Source organism: Choristoneura fumiferana, chromosome 19, assembly GCF_025370935.1.
Source record: "Choristoneura fumiferana chromosome 19, NRCan_CFum_1, whole genome shotgun sequence".
Taxonomy (NCBI): domain Eukaryota; kingdom Metazoa; phylum Arthropoda; class Insecta; order Lepidoptera; family Tortricidae; genus Choristoneura; species Choristoneura fumiferana.
The window spans coordinates 10,044,491-10,065,103 of record NC_133490.1 but is presented as its reverse complement, the minus strand read 5'-3'; the positions used below and the strand labels follow the sequence as shown (position 1 = coordinate 10,065,103).

Here is a 20,613-nt window from a genome sequence, read left to right as displayed (position 1 = left end):
TTAAGAGCAGTGGGGATCGAAAAGCTGGCAGCTTCCACACACAATGTATACAGTGAGAAAATCAATTCAAATGAAAAAAATATATTAACACCTTGTACTCCAATGCGGTCATGTCCGACACTCAAAATTATCATACCAAGCTAATAATTTTATCGACGCTTTTTTACTATACATATTTAGATTACATGTATAAATAAGGCGTTTTATTAATGGGCATTGATTTATGATTGACTAGCGTTTACCCGCGGCTTCGCACGCGTAAATCATTAGATACAGCAGTTGAATTGTAATTCCGGGAATTTATTAAATTCTCCCGGGAGTTTCCTAAAATTACATCGTGTTTTCATTGACGTTAAAAAAAACACCCATGCAAATTTTTATGACTCCAACCCAGTTGTTATTTCAAGTTTATCCCTATCCGTGGGAATATCGGATAAAAAGTAGCCTAGATGACCAGCTATCTACTCGTACCTATACCAAATTTCATGGCTCTAAACCCAGCGGTTATTAGTTCGAGATTTTATCCCTATCCCGTGGGAACATCGGGATAAAAAGTAGCCTATGTGTTATTCTAGATGTTCAGCTACCTACGTACCAAATTTCATGACTCTAAGCCTAGCGGTTGTTATTTAGAGATTTTATCTCTATTCCGTGGAAATATCGGGATAAAAAGTATTCTATGTTATAATCCAGGTTATAAACTAACTTTTTGCCAAATGTCATCCAAATCCGTCCAGCCGTTTCAACGTGGACTAGTAACAAACATACTCACTCACTCACAAACTCACTCGCTCACTCACTCACAAACTTTCACATTTATAATATTAGTAGGATTATGTGTCTTATTGAATGTTAGACAGTATTGACCCCCAAGGCCTCAGCGAAAAAAAAGTTGAAAGTCCGTTCCGTGGCGTCGCGCGGTCAAGCTGTCACCCACTTCCCGCCCGATCGCGCGAAAAGGGCAGAAACTAGCTTATACAATACAAATCTATCCTGAAAAATATACAGCGTGTATTTTTGATACTACCTCAAACTTGAAGGGTAGTTAGTGAAGGTTTTAGTAAGAAAAATACTTATTATTTTTCTTACAATATTGCACGCAATGTATCACTACGTGATACTGCTTTGTTTTTATTCAAAACGTCACACTTGTTGACGTGACAGCTGTCATAGAACGTTTCTCTTTCGTATCAAATTATTGTACGCATTACATTGCTGCTCGAAAATATTTCAAAAATTAATTACCCTCTGGTAATTAATTTTAAATTAACAATTTGTTTAAATATCGGTTCACAACACTTAAATCTTCGTCTGGTTACAGTTTGAGGTAGTATCCAAAATTCACGCTGTATAAATGACGATGAAAACGGCATTAAAATCCGTCGTGTGGTTTAAGAATTAACGGATGAATCAACAGAAAGTACCAAAATATACAGAATGCGAATGTACAGAATAGCATGATCGTATGACAATTTTTTTCTCTTTACGGTTAAATGTGACGCCGTCTCCGTCTATTCGAACAAAACAAATAGAGACGGTGTCACATTTAACCGTCAGTTAAGACTAATCAATGGATGGTGAAACAGCCCCTAAGTCTACTAGTCACGAAAGAATCAAGGCGGTTTGGATAAAATAAAGGGCCGGTGGGGTCAGCTTATTAGCGGATTATCGTTAACAGTCGGCTCGACAGACGGCTTTGGACATACGTCTGCAGCGCGGTCAATGATCTTGCGAGCTCAAAAAGGTAGAGTTACCACACTATTGTTGTCATAGGTAGTGCCACGAGAGTTGAAGTGAATGATTACACACACAGCTACATGGAGAACTGATAGCATAAAAGGAGACTGAATTAAATGAATGAGTGTGTCACAATCCAGCTATCATTTGATGGCACGTTCTTGTGTGGGCGACCTCTACGCTGGTGGCACTACCTATGGGGTGTGGTACTGGCCTCTATTTGCGCCGTGTGCGTCCGGTAGTATCGGAGCGCGTGCGCGTGCGCGCCGGTGGGCGTGGCGCGCACCAGCGCCGCCAGCTCCTTGTTGTGGCCGGCCAGCTGGTGGCACAGGATGTAGATGTTGTGACCGACCTGTACAACACGACTATATTATTATAACAATAATAAGTTTTTGGTAAAAAAAAAACATTTTAAATACAAGCTTTTTTTGTTGACTGTACTTGCATTGTCACCCAAACTACATTTGCATACCAAATTCGAGTCAAGTCGATGCTATTAAACATTGAAGAGTTCCATCCTGCGGAGACGATCCTGGCCGGACTACCAGGATTTCACTACCAGATTATTGTATTGTCACGCAATTTACGTAAGTATGCCAAATTTGAAGACAATCAGACTACTAGAAGTGGGTCAAATTTAACTTGCAAGATCTACATACACACATTTATACATTGCAAGTTAAATAAAAGCTTTTAAAAACCCATGCATAATGAAGTTTTCTGTGACTACTATAGTAGTCCGCCGCTAAGACCTCAAATCCTGACACCTGTCATCCTGGTACTAAATACGTCAATGTTTTTGTTTTGTGACGTATTCAGTACGGAAGTGACTTCTTAACGGCGGACTACTATAGTTAGCGTTAGTACCGTAAGCTTCGTTCTGTCACAAGCAAGATTGTAACGTCAAATGCGATACTTACGCCATATAGCGATATTCTACTTATCAAAAAATCCTTATAGAAGTAAAAAGGAAGGGTATCCCCATTGTATCCTCAACTTAACTATCAACCCTCGCCTGTGACTCGGGCGGATCATAACGATCGACGCGTTTTATGCATACCTTTAGTACTATCAACTATGTATTATTAAAGGCTACAAGGGCGGATCCACCCCACATAAGTAGACTTGTGACGACACACTTTCAAAAATCGTTTGAATCATGATTGTTCGTGAGCGAGTGCGTATTCCGACTCGCAATTGGCCGATTTTCGGGTGAGTCCACAACTTTTTTTGAGAGCTGGATCCCCGCGCCTGAGGCTAAGCCTCATTGGTCGATAACTTTACATTATTCACTAGAGCATCATCATCATCATCATCATCCCAGCCTATATACGTCCCACTGCTGAGCACAGGCCTCCTCTCAGAACAAGAGGGCTTGGGCCATAGTTCCCACGCGGGCCCAGTGCGGATTGGGAACTTCACACACACCATTGAATTGCTTCGCAGATTTGTGCAGGTTTCCTCACGATGTTTTCCTTCACCGCAAAGCTCGTGGTAAATTTCAAATGTAATTCCGCACATGAATTTCGAAAAACTCAGAGGTGCGAGCCGGGGTTTGAACCCACGACCCTCTGCTTGAGAGGCGATAGGTCAAACCACTAGGCCACCACGGCTTTTACACTAGCACTGGCACTAGAGCATAAACAGTAATTATTCCAGCATAAATATGTAATGTCTGACCTCCTTAGGGGACACTCCCTGGACGGGCGCGTCGTCTTCGGAGTCCGACTCCGCGTCGAGTGCGTGCTCCTGGTGGAAGGCCGAGCACGCCACATCTACCTGCACACACAGACATTACCTCAACGACAACATATCGCTAACCTGTGGCCTTATTGTCTCATCATCATCTAGCCGCATCGTTAACCGGAAGAAGTTTAAAAGGCCTCCCTTCGCCACTTGCAATTTTTAAATGATCATCCTATAGAACGCTATAGGTTAAGTTAGGTTTGTTTTAAATTAATGGATTAACAGAAAAAAAAGAGCTATCATTATGGCAAATATTATAATATGTCTTGCAAGAATTATGCGAGCCGAATAGACTCCAGTCAGATCAGCGTGACTTGTAGAGATGTCATTTTCTTCTTGTTTATTTTCAGTTCCTAATTTAGGTCTTACCAGCTGGCGTGGGTTCATATTATAGAGTATCCTTTCAGCGTTGTTCTCGGAATCGTTCCTGGACTCCATGATGGCCAGCAGCAGTTTGCTCGCATTATTCTTCAGCTCCAGCACCAGTTCCATGCGGGTCTTGCCCAGGGGATTGATGTCGTTGAGGATCAGAGCTGTGATAATGTCGAGACCGTTGCTTTCGTGCGTGGCTATGCAGTTTTGGTTCTCGTGGCAGGGACCTACAGATGAATAAATATCATAGGACTATTCAAGGATTCATTAAAAAAACTTGCGGTTGTTATTTCAAGATTTTATCTCTATCCCGTGGGTCTAGTTACCTACGTAGCAAACTTCTACGTAACAATGTTTCAGTGTGAAGGAGTGACCACATAGACATACTCACACCACACACACGAAGGATTAAAACTGACCTTGGCAGTACTCGGTAAGAGTCTCGAGGGTCTGGTTGATGAGCGCCACGTTACCCTCGTTGATGTAGAGGCCGAGCAGGCCGAGCCCGCCGGTGGTGGAGCCACAGATGCAGTCCAGGAACATCAGCGTCTCAGACACCAGGTTGTAGTTGGATTTGTTGTTTTGGTTGCGCAGGAGGTTCTGGAGAACGAGGCAAGGTTTTAGTACTAGGTTTTTCTATTCATGATCATATCAGTCGTAGGACGGCCATTGTTGGACATAGGCCTCCCCTATGGACCTCCAGTTGCTTCGCTTGGAAGCGACCTGCGTCCACTGGGAAGCCGCCGGCTTTGTTTTTTCTATCTTACTTCGCGATATGTATGTGTTATAGTTTCTACACGAACTGTCACTTTGAAAAAAGTGAGTTTGACAGCTGCCTCTTGCATCCGGTCCCTCCCAGCCGACGCACGCATTATTTTATAAATAAATTTAATATTAAGGAAAGTGGAAAATAAAAACATCCGAAGACTGAACATAATCTTTTATTCAAAAATACTACAATGTAAACTTCGTTTTTTTTTAGCATTAGAAAGAAGGTAAGCGATCTTGACGTGACTTTTTATTGAAAAACACTTTTGAAAAATAAGTCACAGCAAATATGTAACAATTAGCAAGGACATATGATCGTTTACATGCGTTTGGTATCATAAGTAATAGTCACTGTTTATTTATAAACATTTTTCAATAAAAACACTCGTCAAGATTGTTAACCCTATTTCTAATGCTAAATAAAACTAAGTATAACTTAGGTATCAAATAATAAAAATAAAAGAAACAAAATTAACACTGTTATGTACTGTATTCGTCTAAATACATTATTTGAATTAGATTTGATTTTTGTAAATATTAAGGGGCAATTAATACCAATTGATCCAGGTCTAAAATTAGCATAGCTAATGTATGGGCTGACCTATTAGTACTCGTAAATTGAGGTTATAAATAATGCAAAAAAAAGAGGAAGCAATTCATTAAAAAGCTTTTTTCAAAACTGAAATGAAAATTTAACTACCCTTTTTTTATTTATTTTCATAAATTTTCCAACCAAATTACGGCTACCGCCGTCGCGCTTCTATACCCACGTCCAGCGGGGCACCGGCCGCCCCTTGCACAGTACCTGCAGCTCGGGGTTGTGGTTCTCGCAGAGCAGCTGCAGTAGACGCAGGATGGGCAGCATGCAGGACACCTTGTGAGGCAGCACGTCGCCGCTGCCGCCGTCGCGCTTCTTCTCCGCCATTATCTCTTCCAGGACCGTTGTACCTGGTGTGGACAAGGAAGCATTCATAAACAAGGGCTAATATTAAAGGTTATTTGATTTGATATTTTATGATACGAATATCTCAACAATACATCTTATTTGTAACAAATATCATTGATTCAAATTGTTTCAAAGTAAATGCTCTGCGTATTGATTGTTCTATCTATAATATGAGAATAAAATGTCTGTTAAACGAAATTCTATTCAAATGCTGTCTTTAAAACAACGTACTGCCGTATAAACCGCTTTGGTTACCGTGCGACATGGTGGGTATATCTAAACAGCTTTGGTTGCCGTGCAACATGGTGTGTATATCTAAACAGCTTTGGTTACCGTGCAACATGGTGTGTATTACCTAAACAGCTTTGGTTACCGTGCGACATGGTGTGTATTATCTAAACAGCTTTGGTTACCGTGCGACATGGTGTGTATTATCTAAACAGCTTTGGTTACCGTGCGACATGGTGAGTATACCTAAACAGCTTTGGTTACCGTGCGACATGGTGTGTATTACGTAAACAGCTTTGGTTACCGTGCGACATGGTGTGTATGTCGGAGTATGCGTGCACGGCGGAGCCGCAGGCGGCCGCCACCTCGTCCTCCATCTCCTCGCCGACCACGACCGGTCCGCCCTTCACTGCCACTGCAAAACATTCTGCCCTTAACGTTTGTGGTTATATACAAAATAGACGATGTAGTGTGTGTGCACAGTTGAGTCGCCGAAATATCGAGCTTCTCTAAAATCAAGGTACGCGGAACAAAACCCGAATTTAAATCATAAAATTAGAAATGACCGCGACAGTCTAACCCCCTTACTCATAAAACTTAACAAGCCTATGTTAACTAACAAATGCTTTGTCCCTTTCTAACAAATACAAATGTCGAAGTGACAGATAAGGACAAACGAATTTTAGCGGCATTTTAACTAAAATAGGTTTGATTGTCGTTTATGAATAAGGGGGTAAAACATTGTGTAAGACGATGTATATTACTGGTATGTTACCGTCCGTGATGGGCTGCTTTTGTTTGTCGGCGTGCGCCTGCCGCTGCTTGTCGCTGGTGGCGGCGGACGTGCTGTTCGCCGACAGGGACTTGATCTCCTGCTGCGCCTCCCGCATCTTGTCGTAGAATACCTGCAATAATTGGATACTACAACACGACTTTTTGATTACAGATGTAAACTACGTTTCAATAGAATCTGTAAATTTTCTAGACATTTAAGACACCCTAACGTGGGCACACTTAATTATGTATGTTCATTTTCATGTGATATAATCTAAAAGGAATCAAAAATATAATAATAGTCATTTCACCAAGACCTAGGCAATTCGGTGTTCATATTATTTGACTATAATTGTCTATAGGATTGTCAGATTCTATTAAAATGAATTTTATAGTGCATAATTCGCTGGGTCAGCACCCATCATACAGCAGTTTAGAAATTTGAGGCTTAATAATGAAGTTCCATATGAATGGATATGAAAACGTCACTTATTTAATACAATAATTTATTGACACTTCTGGTGCCATCATATTTCCAATTGAGAACCGACTTTTCCGGATGGAAATACATTATGCACTATAGATATACACCGTAAAGGAGCGGCCACACCGCTGCTTAAAAACGGTCACGGTACGGAATAGCAGTGAACCATCGTATGCGCACCGTTTTTATCGCATGCCCTCCACACAGCTGCTCAAAATACGCAAACGGCGTGGAATCGCAGTGGAGTGCCGTAAACGTCACGACTTCTGGTTGAGAGCAGGCGGTAAAATCCTGAAGTTTACGGCAGGTCACTGCGATCCCGCGCCGTAAGCAGCGGTGTGGCCACTCCTTAACAATTTACGGAAGAAAAACAGTACCTTGAGAAATGCTTGCGATATTTCACCGTTCTGTAATTTGGCGAATATGCTAGCTTGTATAATCGGGTTCCCGCCTTCCAGCAAAGCGATACCTAGAAAAATACGAGTCATGGACCTCCAAAAAATAAAGCAGTAGAAAAAACTAACCGTACGCGCATCGTACCGAGCTTTGCCAATTACAATAAAAGTGAATGTATGTTATAAGTAGGGCCCGGAATTTTGCGTGCGGCTTCTGACACATTGTAGGGAGAGAGCACCGCTTTTTATCGATAAATCGATATATTTTTTTTTAATTTATGTTTTAACTTTAATACATAATAGTAAATATATTTTTGCTTGGAATATTATTATAAAATACTTTATATTGGCTATGGTAAGAACTGAAGGAATACAAAATAACACAAAACACAACCTGCATAACTTATACTATTCGTTACAATGTGGAGCGCAGCTCCCTTATTATAGGACTTTTTGTAATTTGACATCGAACTGTCTACAAGTGACATAAAGTTTAGTGTTCATAAAACAAAAAAATATCTTGAGCCGTAGGAGGCAAAACAAAATTTGCATTAAAATACACATACATAAGAGATAAAGGACATACTTTAAGGTACTGAAGTCACTCACCAAGTTGTATTGCCTCGAGGAAGATGGCGGGTCGGTTGGTGCTCTTGATGACGAGGTCGACGACCAGGTCGGACGCGCCCTCCTTGTCCAGATGGGCTTGGACCTGCGCCAGCGTCTGCCCCGTACGCATCAGCACCTTGGCTGTTGCGTCACAGAATGATATTACAATTTTGAAACTTTAATGCCCCTGTGCACGGTGGGCCACGCATGGCCATTGCCTGTGGCGCGCAGTGAGGGTAGACAGCGGTCCTGCTGCTGGGTGGGGGGTGAGCGTGGATACTGATGCTAGCACTGCTTAACCTCACTGCACGCAAATGACCCATTGCTATACCAGTACCCTCCCTTTTCGCGGAAACAGTTATCAAATGTTTAATTTGTTAAACAGTTTCATTTCAAAACCCTCAATTTTCTGTAAAACTAAAAAAAACGAAGGGTATTTTCTTATGGTTTTATAGAACACATTGGGTTAAGTTTGTTTTATGAAAGATCCGAAAAAAAATTGGTTTCAGTGATAATCGCGAGTTGGGAAATGAAACAGTTTGGCAAATGAAACATTTGGGAACAATATTTTGCCGAAAAGACAGAGATCCTGCTATAACTCCGTCGCGCTACGATCCAAAGTCCACTAACAATCTGCCATCATCAGCCATCAGAATAGATAGTCACAATTTATTTAAGGTCAGCTTCATGGAATAGAGAAAGCAAGAAGAAATCACATGTCAACGAGGCACGCTGCTCATAAATAAGTTACGTACTATGCTTTACTTGAATTTCGTATAGGTAATATATGAATTGGATGATTCGAGGAGCAGGATAAACATGCATCGTTTTTGCGGTGTTTTTTTGCATCATTACCTTTTCAGCAAGTGATATTAAAGAAATGATGCTCCGAGTTAAAAAAAATATGAAAACTAAAGACAATACTGATGCTCAATATAGAGCGATATCAATTCTTGCTACTTGTCCTTCCGTTGTGCTAATAACCGTGGGATGGTAATGACGTTTAACCATCCAATCAAACCGCCGTGTTCTATTTACAAATTTTCGCATCAACTTCATTTTCCATTGCTATATTTTAGCGTGATGGCTACAATGTTCCTTGCTTCTTCACTAAGACCGTGTACCATACTTATGGGTAAGTCTGTGTAATATGTCATCTCTCGACCTTTAGGTAAATTGCCACTAGCTATTCCGATGGCCAGTCAACATGCGCATTTGTCTCCTGTACATAATGGCTTGTACTGGCCCATTGTGTACAAAGAGCTTAAGAGTGTATACACAGTAATTGATCGAAACAGGCGTAACTTTACATAGGTCAAAATTTATGAATAAAACCAATAATTGCTGCACAACCACACGTGCTGTACAGATATATTTTCATCCAAAAATATACCATTTCTCAAAGCCAAGTCAAATGCGAAAATCTTTATTCAATTAAGGCTATAAAAGGATTATTAAAGTCGTACAAAACAATACACAAATCAACGTATGTCAGACAGTTTCAACGATATAATAATACGCAAGACACTTTAAGTATATCTAGTATTTTTGTATTACCTTTTTGTACAATAAAGAGTATAAATAAACAAACAAACTTTAGCGGGTTTCAAACTATATACGAGTTCATTCTGAAAGCTCAATTGATTTATGTTCAATAGATGGCTTTGCATGAAAATCTACATGTGTTTCATAGACCTAGCTGTCCAGCACGTATCGTTGCGGAGCAGTAAACTATTTGATTACGTTTTTTTTTTTCAAAAAGCAGTTCGATCACTCAGTGTTTCTCGATTTTATACAAATCACTATAGCATAGCGTAATAATTTCAAACAGTGGGCGCCCTTCATTGTCTCGACGCTAACTACAACTCGTTTATTTTATCACTAGAAAAAGGGGTAAATAATCTTGACGAGTATTTTTAGTGAAAAACACAAAAAATAGCATTACTCGTGAAATCAACATAATGTACATGATTATTATGTCCACGCTAATAAAAGTTACATATTTGTTGACATTTATTTTTCAAGTGTTTTTTTTATCAAGATCGCTTACCTTCTTTCTACTGCGAAAATAAATGAAATGTACACGGCCAAGTACCTACCTAACTAGTTATTATTACGCTATGACCACAGTGAGAGCTTTGTGCACTTCTACATGCAGCATCAACACTCAATTGCTGAAATATATCAAAGTCTCAACAACACCACTAAATCGCGTGACAAACCAAACTATCAAAATTCAAACTTGCAGCGAACAACCGAAGCTCGTAGTGACGTGAATATAAACATGCATGTGCGGTGCGAGTTTGTACAGTCACCTGCATTAATATCTGCCACTGCGGAGCGTGCAAAAATATCTGACACGTCGTATCGGCCCTAGAAATAGAGTCTTATCTGATATTTATGCACGCTTGTGTCAGGTATTGGTGCTGGTGATTGTATATTTCTAGATCTAAACATTACGTAGCACAGTTTTACTCGTTAGGTGACTTCGTGCAAGAAAAATACTGCAAAAAGCATTAGGTATTCTCACAAAAACAACATTACATCAAAACCAAAAGTCAAAGAAAGTTTCCGAAGAGCTTAAAACGTTGGCTTAAGACTGTATAGAGTAGCTTCCACAATTTTTTTTTACTCTTAAACTCACTCTTTGTCGGACCCTAACTGATTGCTCCTCTCATCTACTCAAAGGTTGACTGGTAGAGATCCCTTAAAGGGATAAGTCCGCCTTTGTACAAGTATCTCAAAGTTTGTCAATTGTGTTTTGTTTCTTTTCTTTTGTACAATAAAGAGTTTACATACATACGTTGGTGCCGTATTAGGCATGCCTGAACGGGTAAAACTGTACTTCGTTAATGCTAACAGATAAGATGCCAGCTGGCATTGGGGGAGCAAACGCGATAGAAAAGCTCTACACTTGTTTATAAGCAGTGAATATATTGCTCAATTGGTAAATCTTCTATATAAATAAAAACGAATGCGGAACACTTCAGAACGGCTGCAAATATTTGAAAGAAATATTCGAAAAACGTTATACAAAAAAGGACTTAAAAATCACCATACAAAAAGTGAGCGAGTAAGACAGAAGATACTTGCAAGGTATTTAATTTGCGCAGCTCGTTAGGAAATAAAGTTAGGGATCAGGGATCACTGGTTTAAAATAAATATGTACGTCTCAACTTCCAATTCACTTTAAGATAATTATTACAACTCGATTTATGTGAAACAAAACTGTGCCATGCGTCGTGCTAGCCCCACTACAAGATGTCGGAAATATCTGTGCACCTCACTCACTCCGTACTTTAAATAATTGGCGTCTAATGCTCAATATTGCTCAAGCTTTGCTAATATTTTTTTGTCACGCGTCTATTCAGACATAGTCTAAGGGCAAGGGCGACTCTCTGTCTGGGGGACCCTACAAGGCGTCTGGCAATGAAGATTGTGATTTCTAATATAATTCTGAATAAAATATACAATAAAAAACCGGCCAAGAGCGAGTCGTACACGCCCAGGATAGGGTTCCGTAGCCATTACGAAAAAATAAAATAATATTTTCCAAGGATTTCGTATTGTGTACTGAATCTTCCAAGTTAAGGTATATTTTATACCTTAGGCTGCTATTTACTCTTAAACTACTAATAATTCTCAAGCGATTTTAGCCGCTATAATTTTCCTTGTAAATTTGATATATTTACTACCATTCTGATTTTTTTCAAATTTTTCTAACGTCATATAGTCAGGTGCACAGATAGTTCAGACGTTATACAAGCCGATGACATTGACCCACCTGATTTCTGCAGCTGATGATCTGCATCGCATGCGTAGTGAAATAAAAAAAATCGTCTCAACTACGCACGAAATAAACAACAACCAATGTTTCTATATTGATGAGCATTTCTAATTTTGTCTTTTGGTACAGCTAGCACGGATAGCGAGTCGCCTCATCTCATCTGTTTTTTATATTGACAGCGGAATTGTCTATGAAATAGACCTACACCTTGCGGGAAGAAGTAATATGGAGTTACTAATACCACATAATTCTGGATCTCTGCAAACGACAAATATTCTGCTACCTTACCCCGGCTACTGCTGTAATATAACTAATACGGTATTTGACTATTTTGTATATGTTTTATAAATTAAAACTACACAATGCCTGTTATCGAATAGAAAAACAATTTTTAAGCTACCTTTACAAATAACAAAGTTATAAAGGTTTGAAATTCAAGATTAGACAGAGAAAGACATACTGGCATGTGACGTCACACGCCAGTACCGCCATACTTGCTGCATAGAGAAGTGTTTGAGAAAGAGACAGGTATATAGATTTTTCAAAAAATCACTATAAATCCAATTTTCAACCGATTTAAATTTTCTCTTCGCTAAACACTATCTGTATATCTATATTTTCATAATAATATTAAGATATGGCAAAATCAGGAGTTGTCAAATACCGTATTCAAAGTTTACTATTGTAGCGACAAAGTTGAATAGCTACCTATAGCAAGTTCTCTATAGGTTAGCTATACCGACGGGCTCGCCAGTAGTCTCTCGCCCATAGGATTGTGCACTCGTCCTTTTGAGAATTAATAATAATTAATAGTATTCAGTGTTTGGACTTACATTCATTGACTTACCCAAATCAATAATAACTCGAAGAACACTAAACTATTTTACTTCATTTTTTATTTTATACCTAAACTAAAGTATTAACATTCAATGTGCTTGTAAGTAGTACTTAATTAATAAAGTTATCGAAATCAGTCTAGACTTGTATACCTATTAAAGATTAATCGTAATAAGTGATGGTAGGATCCCGCAAAATCATATAAAAAATTAGTGATAAGTTTCATAATCCCGGGATTAACAACTCCATAACTTCTCACAAAGAAAACACCCACCATCAAAAAAAAAGATCACTTAACAGCCCTTACACCCCTTTTCTACCAATTTAGAAAGAATAATGAATTTACCGACAAGGCGATTCGCTACTAGCCGTCCCATTAAAAAAAAATTAAAACGCTATCAAATGTTTCGAAATGAACATATTTTATGAATGGTGTAACACAATCTATAGCCTATGACCGCTAAGTGCTTGTATTATTGACATACTTTCACTGAACATTTTAATTATGTTAGTGTTAGAAAGTAAATCAGTTGTCATCTAAGTACTACGCTATTATTAAGTGTCTATTAATGATTACTTATATTCTAATGCACATTAGTACAATTATAGTAACGGAATCATCCACAAGAACAAATAAGTTTCGTTTTCATAGTCTATGTGCATTTTTTATCTAGAACTAGTGCCTGCAGTGATACTAGATAATATTAATTTTCTTCAGGTTTTCCTGTTGTAGTTAAAGTGATTGAGGAAATTATATTAAACTTAATTATATTTGTAATTGTAACACAGGGCTGTCCACAGACAAAAATAAATAACTAAACATATTGAACTACTTGTACTATTACTTAGTAGCTGGGCGACCGAGCTTTGCTCAGGCTAAAACTCGATAATAAGCGTTTTCCCAGAGATAAGACCAAGCTAGATCGATTTGTCATCCCCGAAAACCCCCATATACCAAATTTCATCGATATCATTGGAGCCGTTTCCGAGATTCTGATTATTATATTGCTCGTTTAAAGGTATTAGATTAGATAGATAGATAGATTCTGTGCGCTTACTAAAAGATAAGACTTAACAAGACTTAAATTTTATACTTGTTCTCATTTTTTTTAAGGTTCCGTACTTCAAAAGGTAAAATGGGATTTGATTGGATCACTTCGTTGTCCACCCGTTTGTCTGTCTATCTATCTGTACATTTGTTAGGACCCCTTATCTCACGAACGCGTGGTGGGATCTGGCTGAAATTAATATCAAATAGTTCTGCTACCACTCTAAGCAGTTAAAAAATCAAACTTTTAAGTGTATAGGAGAGGGCCCTTTTAGAGGGTTCTGCTATCATTGGATTGTCATAGATGCCTACAAAATACGAAACCCTCGAGTCGTGCCTTGGACAGCCCTGCTGCAAGATAATTAATTAAGTATAAAATTGTTATCCAAAAACAAATGGATGATCAATCACTTTCACTATCATTTTAACTGGTAAAAATCAGAAGGTGTGCGACGTGTCACGAAACTGAAATTCATAAGTTCATAACTTAATTAATCTATACTCGGGTACTTTTGTCTCTGTGCGATTTAAAAAAGGAGATAATAAATATGATTTATTTGCTCTAGTGCATAAAATCTTCATCTAAGACCAAGATAATCAGACGCCAACAGCCACGAACAAAAAAGTTAATAAAATGGTTATGTTTGTTTTGAAATTTTTTCCACTGTCGCTGTTTAATTTCCTCGCAATCGAAGTGAAAAGCAGAGTGTATAACTTGTTCATAATTATTCATTTTGTAATTATTTAGTGTACATTTCTTCTGAGTTCCACCAGTTAAGTTACATGAAGTATTAAAATCAAAGAAAACTCGTTTAAGTTGCAATAAGTACATTGCACTTGTCAGCACCATTGCGCTGCAATGTAACGCAAATTGCACAGTTCTTTCCATATGTAAAGCCGAGTTTAGACCTGCAAGAAAAATCGTGCAAGTCGCATTTCATTGCGAGGCCCTAAAGCCAACAAGTTCGTAGTGATCAATCAGGCACCGCAATGTAATGCAAATTGCATGATTTTTCTAGCAGATCTAAAATAAGTTTAGAGCCTACGCTAGCTGGCGCGGGTGCACTGCGCGGGCGCGGGTGCAGGTACAATAATCAACGTCATAAATAAGTGATCATTTCTGTACCTTGTCGCTTTCAGTAGTAGGCTTAAACATGACGTTAAAGTGACAAGGTTGATCGTTGACTGTACAATCCTCACGCGACGCGTTTTGTGCACACTCGGCGGAGCGGGAACGCAGCGCGCACGCGGCGTGCACGCGGTGAGCACGCTGCGGTACCTCTGCGATTATTTGCCGCCAGCGTGCCGCCGCGGTGACGCGGACCGTATTATGACCGTACGTGGCTTAATCGCCGCGTCCACGCGACGGCACCGCGGCGGCGAATAATCGCGGATATACCGCAGCGCGCCGCGTGCCGCTCCGCCGAGAAACCGCCGGTAGAAAAAAGCTAGTGTGAACAAGCTCTTGCTCGTACCATTTTTCAATAAACGTCCACCCGCTCCGTGCCAACCGCGTCAGCGTTAAGTTAGTAAGGGTAAAGCTACAGGGTACTCACCGCCTGGTCCGTGCGTGACGACGACGGCGGGTTGGGGAGGCTGGATCTTCGGCTCCGACTTCCGGTTGACGAAGTATTGCGACAACAGCTTGCTCCGGAGTTGGTTGCCCTGACAAGTTCAGTTATTAATTGAGCGAATCAGGCGTTACTTCGCGGTGGTCCGTGTTAATGAACCCTAAACTTCTTTGCTCACCCGTGACCTTATGATAGCTATGTATATGCACCAAATGTGCTTTCATGAGCACTGTAAGAACACACAAACCCACCACCACACTACACTGACGCGTTTCGAACTCAACCAAAGTTCATCCTCAGAGCAACACAATCGTTCACCGTGCTACTAAATGTTCTGTAATAAACTCTAATATTGCACCTATAAAATGCCCCCTATTATAAATGAATACCCTATGACCTGCTGAGCTCATACCTTGTCCCCGTACTCGGGATCAACGGCCATCATCTCGCGGAGAGTGCGCAGCACTTTGACGCACAACTTTTCTTCTTTTTCTTCTAGAAGTTTCTCGGTGTGCCGAATAAGTCTGTAAAGCACAAAGTAAAAACTCTGCTTAGTTCTGCTGCTTAGCACATACATAAAATCACGCCTCTTTCCCAACGGCATATTATATATGTAATACAGTTTTTCTTTTAATATACGGCTACTTACTGTTTTTGGTAGGAATGGTAGCAACAATTTTTTGTACCCAATCTGTCAAATTTTATAAGACCGTCAGGTTGAGTAACCTAACATAGATTTTTATAGACTATGCAAACTAATTTTATAGCAAAAATACCTCTATATACGCAATAAAGGATTTTCATACATTTTTTCTGCTCTAGAGCAGAAAAGTCCCACTTTGTGGTGGGTATTTAGTGCGGTTATGATGAAATTAAAGCATAGTTGGAAGAAAAACATATTCCCTCACGTCTCTGGTGGAAACGCAGTTTCACCGTCAAACGAGTGTTCACCTGGAGATGAAGATCCCGCTGGTGTCGGGCTGCGCGCCCTCGCCGGCGCTCGTGAACAGCAGGTGCGGCTTGTACAGGATGTCCACCAGCAGAGACAGCTCGGCTTGCAGCAGCGGCCGCAGCTGCTCCTCCAGCAGAGCCACTATCTCTTGCAGGCCCTCCATCACTGAGCGGTCGTTCTGGAGGTTGGACTGCGAAAAGCGCGGAACATATTTTCTGATAATCTGACTGATTAATTACACTGTATCGAACCAGGACTCTAATTTATACAAATAAAAGAGACGGGCTACTGTCCGCCATGTCATGGATCAAACTGTGATCCTTTGTCAGTCAACATAGCTTCACTCGTACCAGTGTCACCATCAGCGCCGAAGAACTGCGTTCAGTACGGCTAATTGTGGTAGTGTAGCGTGGTTGGAAGTACTTAATACGACCTAATTAAAGAGGTACATAACTAAAATAAGGAGTGCAGTATTCGCCAACAAACTGTTTTCCAGTTTGGCAAAGTATAATTGTATTTTTTGTATAACTTAAATGAGTAAATAAACACATTGTAACAACCAAGAAAAAAACCGACCAAGAGCGTGTCGGACACGCCCGAAATAGGGTTCCGTAGCCATTACGAAAAAATTAAGTAATATTTTTCTAAGGATTTTGTATTGTATACGGAATCTTCCAAGTTTAGGTATATTTTATACCTTAGGCTGCTAATAATTCTCAAGCAAACTTAGCCGTTATAGTTTTCCTTGAAAGTTTGATATACTTACTACCATCCTGATTTACTAGCCAGTAACCGCTTTAAAAAATAATATCTCTTTTTACTTTATTCAGCCACTAAAAGTAAATTACTTTTGCATCACCCCTCGTATTTTAATATGTTTGCATCTCTGTAATTGTTACCTGTGACGCCATTTTCTCCAGTTTGGATGTCTTGGAGGCCAGTAGCCACTTGCTTGTCTGACGCGAGAGCGCCGCCGCCTTCTCAAACACCGTCTGTATCTTGGCTTCGAGCTCCAGCGGGATCGCTATGGTGCGGGACTTCGCTGCAAATCGTACATCGGATTAAATAATTATACTAATCCCACTAATATTACAAATGCGATAGTTTGTAAGTCTGTTTGTTTGTTACCTATTCACGTTTAAACCGCTGAACCGATTTAGATGTTAGGTAATACAGATAATTTGAGTTCCGAAGAAGGACATAGGCTAGTCCCGGAAAATACGGTAATAGACTATTTTTTATATGTTTTATAAATTAAAACTTCACAATGCCTGTTATCGAACAGAGAAACAATTTTTAAGCTACCTTTACAAATCACAAATAAATAAATATCATGGGACACTTGACACCAATTGACCTAGTCCCAAACTAAGCAAAGCTTGTACTATGGATACTAGGCAACGGATAAACATACTTATATAAATAAATAAATAGATAAATAATATTTCACATCCAAGACCCGAAACAAACATTCGTAATATTCATACAAATATCTGCCCCGGCCGGGAATCGAACCAGGGACCTCAAGCTTCGTATTCAGGTTCTCTAACCACTTGGCCATCCGGTCGTAAGAAAAAGTAATAAAGGTTTCAAATTCAAGATTATATATAAGGGTATAGGAGTAGAAAACAATAAATAAAAAAAAATAGTGAAATACTGTAATTCTCACCGACTTTGCTGAGCGTCCGTATGCAGTTCTCCACATTGAGCTTCTGCGGCGGCGTGAGCCACGGGCACTGGTAGATGCGGAATGTGGTCTGCAGCAGCTTCACGAATATCGACTGCCGCGTCTGCGAACACAGATAACGTTAAGTACTAATTAACAGACAACTATCTTCTTGAAAATACAAACTGAAATATAGATGCACAGAAAAACCAGAGAAATAAGACCAGCACTGGGAATCGAACCCAGGTCCTCGGTATTCCGTACCGCGTGCTATACCGCTACACCACTGCTGGTCAACGGAACAGACCCGTATTTCCCCTATGCACCTCATATCTCAGCTTGTTTGTTTCTTATTTAGCCACTTAAGCAGTGACGATAGCGACATCTATACCGTAGCCCTCATCGAGAAACTTTCGGCACCCCATTGGAACTAACCGTTCACCCGGACAAGAGATGTCGTTACTAAGCAATCAAATGAAGATTGTTTTTTTGGAATCTTTTTGTATTTTTTATTTCAATTCCAAATTTTTACTTTTACGGTCACCCGTTACCACATTAACTATCTTCTTCTTTGCTCTTTCCCACTTTATTCGGGGTCGGCTCTCCCGATTTTGCGCCGAGACAATCTGTCGTGGGGACGTTACGTAAACATTTGGGCAAACCGGTAGAAATAATATGGAGGAAATTAAGAAAAAGAAAATTTAAATAGGTAACATTTGACACTAAAGGGCTGTTTCACCCATCCATTGATTAATTTTATTTGACGGAAAAATCTAATGCCGTCTCCGTCTATTGGAACAAAACAAACAAGACGGCATCACATTTATCTGTCAGATAAAAATGAATGGTTAGTGAATCAGGGGGTAATGTGTAATGAAATAATTTAAACATAATAACAGTCATAAAGTCAGTAATTTCCAGCGGTGGTGTAGGGGTTATAGCACGCAGCACGGATTACTGAGAATCTGGGTTCGATTCCCAGCGCTGGTCTCTTTTTCTGGTTTTTCTGTGCAGCCATGTCTCAGTTTGTATTTTCGATATAGTCATAAAAAGATCAAAGGCATATAACGGGGATATGGGGTTGGAAACGAAAGTACGGTGATGGAAGCATTAATTATCAGGAAAGCTAAGTTAACATAAGTCTAACAAGCATATGAACTGTAACCCCTGAACAAGGGGAATTGAGTATTGTACTTACAATAAGGTTAGGTCCAACGCCGCATTACGGAAAACAAAATTGTAATTATTTTTAAAGCCGGATTAGGTCAAAGGCGTGATAGCCTAAAAGCCAGTTCCCACTTGTCGGATCCGTTTCGTGTCGGATGGCAGTCATTTCTATAGAAAATCGTGTCGGGCAAGTGTGAATAGCTTCATATAAAATGTTCTGCCACTGAAACATCCAAATAAAATCCGGGTCCGTCATTTGCCAAGCGGGAACCAGCTCTAAGTGGTTGGTTTTGCTCTAACAGGATTGTGGGTTCAAATCCGGGCTCACATGTCTGATTTTTTCGAAAATCATGTTAAATTTACATTAGAAATTGATCACAAGCTTTACAGTGAAGGAAAACATAGCGAGGGAACCTACACTAGCCTGCGAAGAATTTCAATGGTGTCCTCCAGTCCGCACTGGATCCGCGTGGGATACGGCCCAAGCCCTCTCATTCTGAGATAAAGGCTGTGCCCAGCAGTGGGACATGGACATATTCCGTTTAGCCAACTATAAACATTCGAGTTTCATTACGATTAATTACATTTCTATTCAGAAAATTTATCGGCGCATACGTAAAAAAACTTGGAATCAAGCACTACACCTTTTCTAAATTCGCATCTGGCCCCTACTTCACCAACGTGACAATTGTCAGTGACATATGTCGAGTGACAATCTATTATTTATATCTAAATTTAATGATAATAATGTTGTGAAACACGAATTCATTTCCCAGTCGATATATATTTCTAGATTTGTCGGTAAATCTTGACATGACATTAAAGCTGGTTTGTGTTAAAATTGTAGTGTTTCGTGATTAACATGCGTGTATTTTCACAATGACTATTTATTCATGAAAGTTATAGCCCAGGTTCGCATCAATGACTCGGAGCGTTATTTCGTTCCCTACAGCCTAGCGTCCGGGTCCGCACCAACCTGCACGGTGGTGCTCTGGTCGCTGAACGGCGAGTTGAAGAAGGTGCAGATGGTCTGGACCAGCACGTCGGTCACGTAGTCGACCCACGCCTGCGGCGCGCCGCTCGCCCCCGATGTGCTCGATGAAGGGCCTGGGACTGCAAACAGACCATTTACAGGCTCTTTGGGATATTTTAGACCCCCGACACATGAAGGGGGTGTTATAACTTATAAGTTTGAGGCCAATGTCTATCGGTGTGTATGTGGCATCGTAGCTAATGGATGGACCGATTTCAATGCGTTTTTTTACGTGAAAGTGAATTTCCTACCGTAAACAAAACAATTTATCATAAACAATAACATCGACTCATAAGGCCCTCAGTCTTCTTCAACTTCGGGTTTCCTAATAGACCTCTCATTGTTATTCTGTAAGTTCGTTATATTAATTCAACCTTACGCTATCACGCGTTTTTTAGAAAAATAGTTTAGCAGACGGGTAGACGGACAGGTAAAAAAAGTGATCCTGTAAAAGTCCAGTTTTTTCTTTTGAGCTATACAACCCTATTCCAAA

The 20,613-nt window shown here is 39.9% G+C and overlaps 1 protein-coding gene across 1 annotated transcript in view; it reads right to left on the bottom strand.

Moving 5' to 3' along the window:
- Nucleotides 1-20,613, bottom strand: part of Itpr (Inositol 1,4,5,-trisphosphate receptor) — a 185,009-nt gene that overhangs the window by 10,932 nt on the left and 153,464 nt on the right. The window contains exons 35-49 of the mRNA XM_074102562.1: nucleotides 20,064-20,200; nucleotides 17,924-18,044; nucleotides 17,154-17,296; nucleotides 16,254-16,444; nucleotides 15,715-15,826; nucleotides 15,288-15,396; nucleotides 8,060-8,200; nucleotides 7,433-7,524; nucleotides 6,573-6,702; nucleotides 6,102-6,212; nucleotides 5,429-5,571; nucleotides 4,275-4,455; nucleotides 3,853-4,082; nucleotides 3,418-3,516; nucleotides 1,952-2,089 (exon numbers count right to left, since the gene is read on the bottom strand). Coding sequence (XP_073958663.1) covers nucleotides 1,952-2,089; nucleotides 3,418-3,516; nucleotides 3,853-4,082; nucleotides 4,275-4,455; nucleotides 5,429-5,571; nucleotides 6,102-6,212; nucleotides 6,573-6,702; nucleotides 7,433-7,524; nucleotides 8,060-8,200; nucleotides 15,288-15,396; nucleotides 15,715-15,826; nucleotides 16,254-16,444; nucleotides 17,154-17,296; nucleotides 17,924-18,044; nucleotides 20,064-20,200 — 2,078 coding nt within the window. The remainder of the gene's footprint in view (nucleotides 1-1,951; nucleotides 2,090-3,417; nucleotides 3,517-3,852; nucleotides 4,083-4,274; nucleotides 4,456-5,428; nucleotides 5,572-6,101; nucleotides 6,213-6,572; nucleotides 6,703-7,432; nucleotides 7,525-8,059; nucleotides 8,201-15,287; nucleotides 15,397-15,714; nucleotides 15,827-16,253; nucleotides 16,445-17,153; nucleotides 17,297-17,923; nucleotides 18,045-20,063; nucleotides 20,201-20,613) is intronic.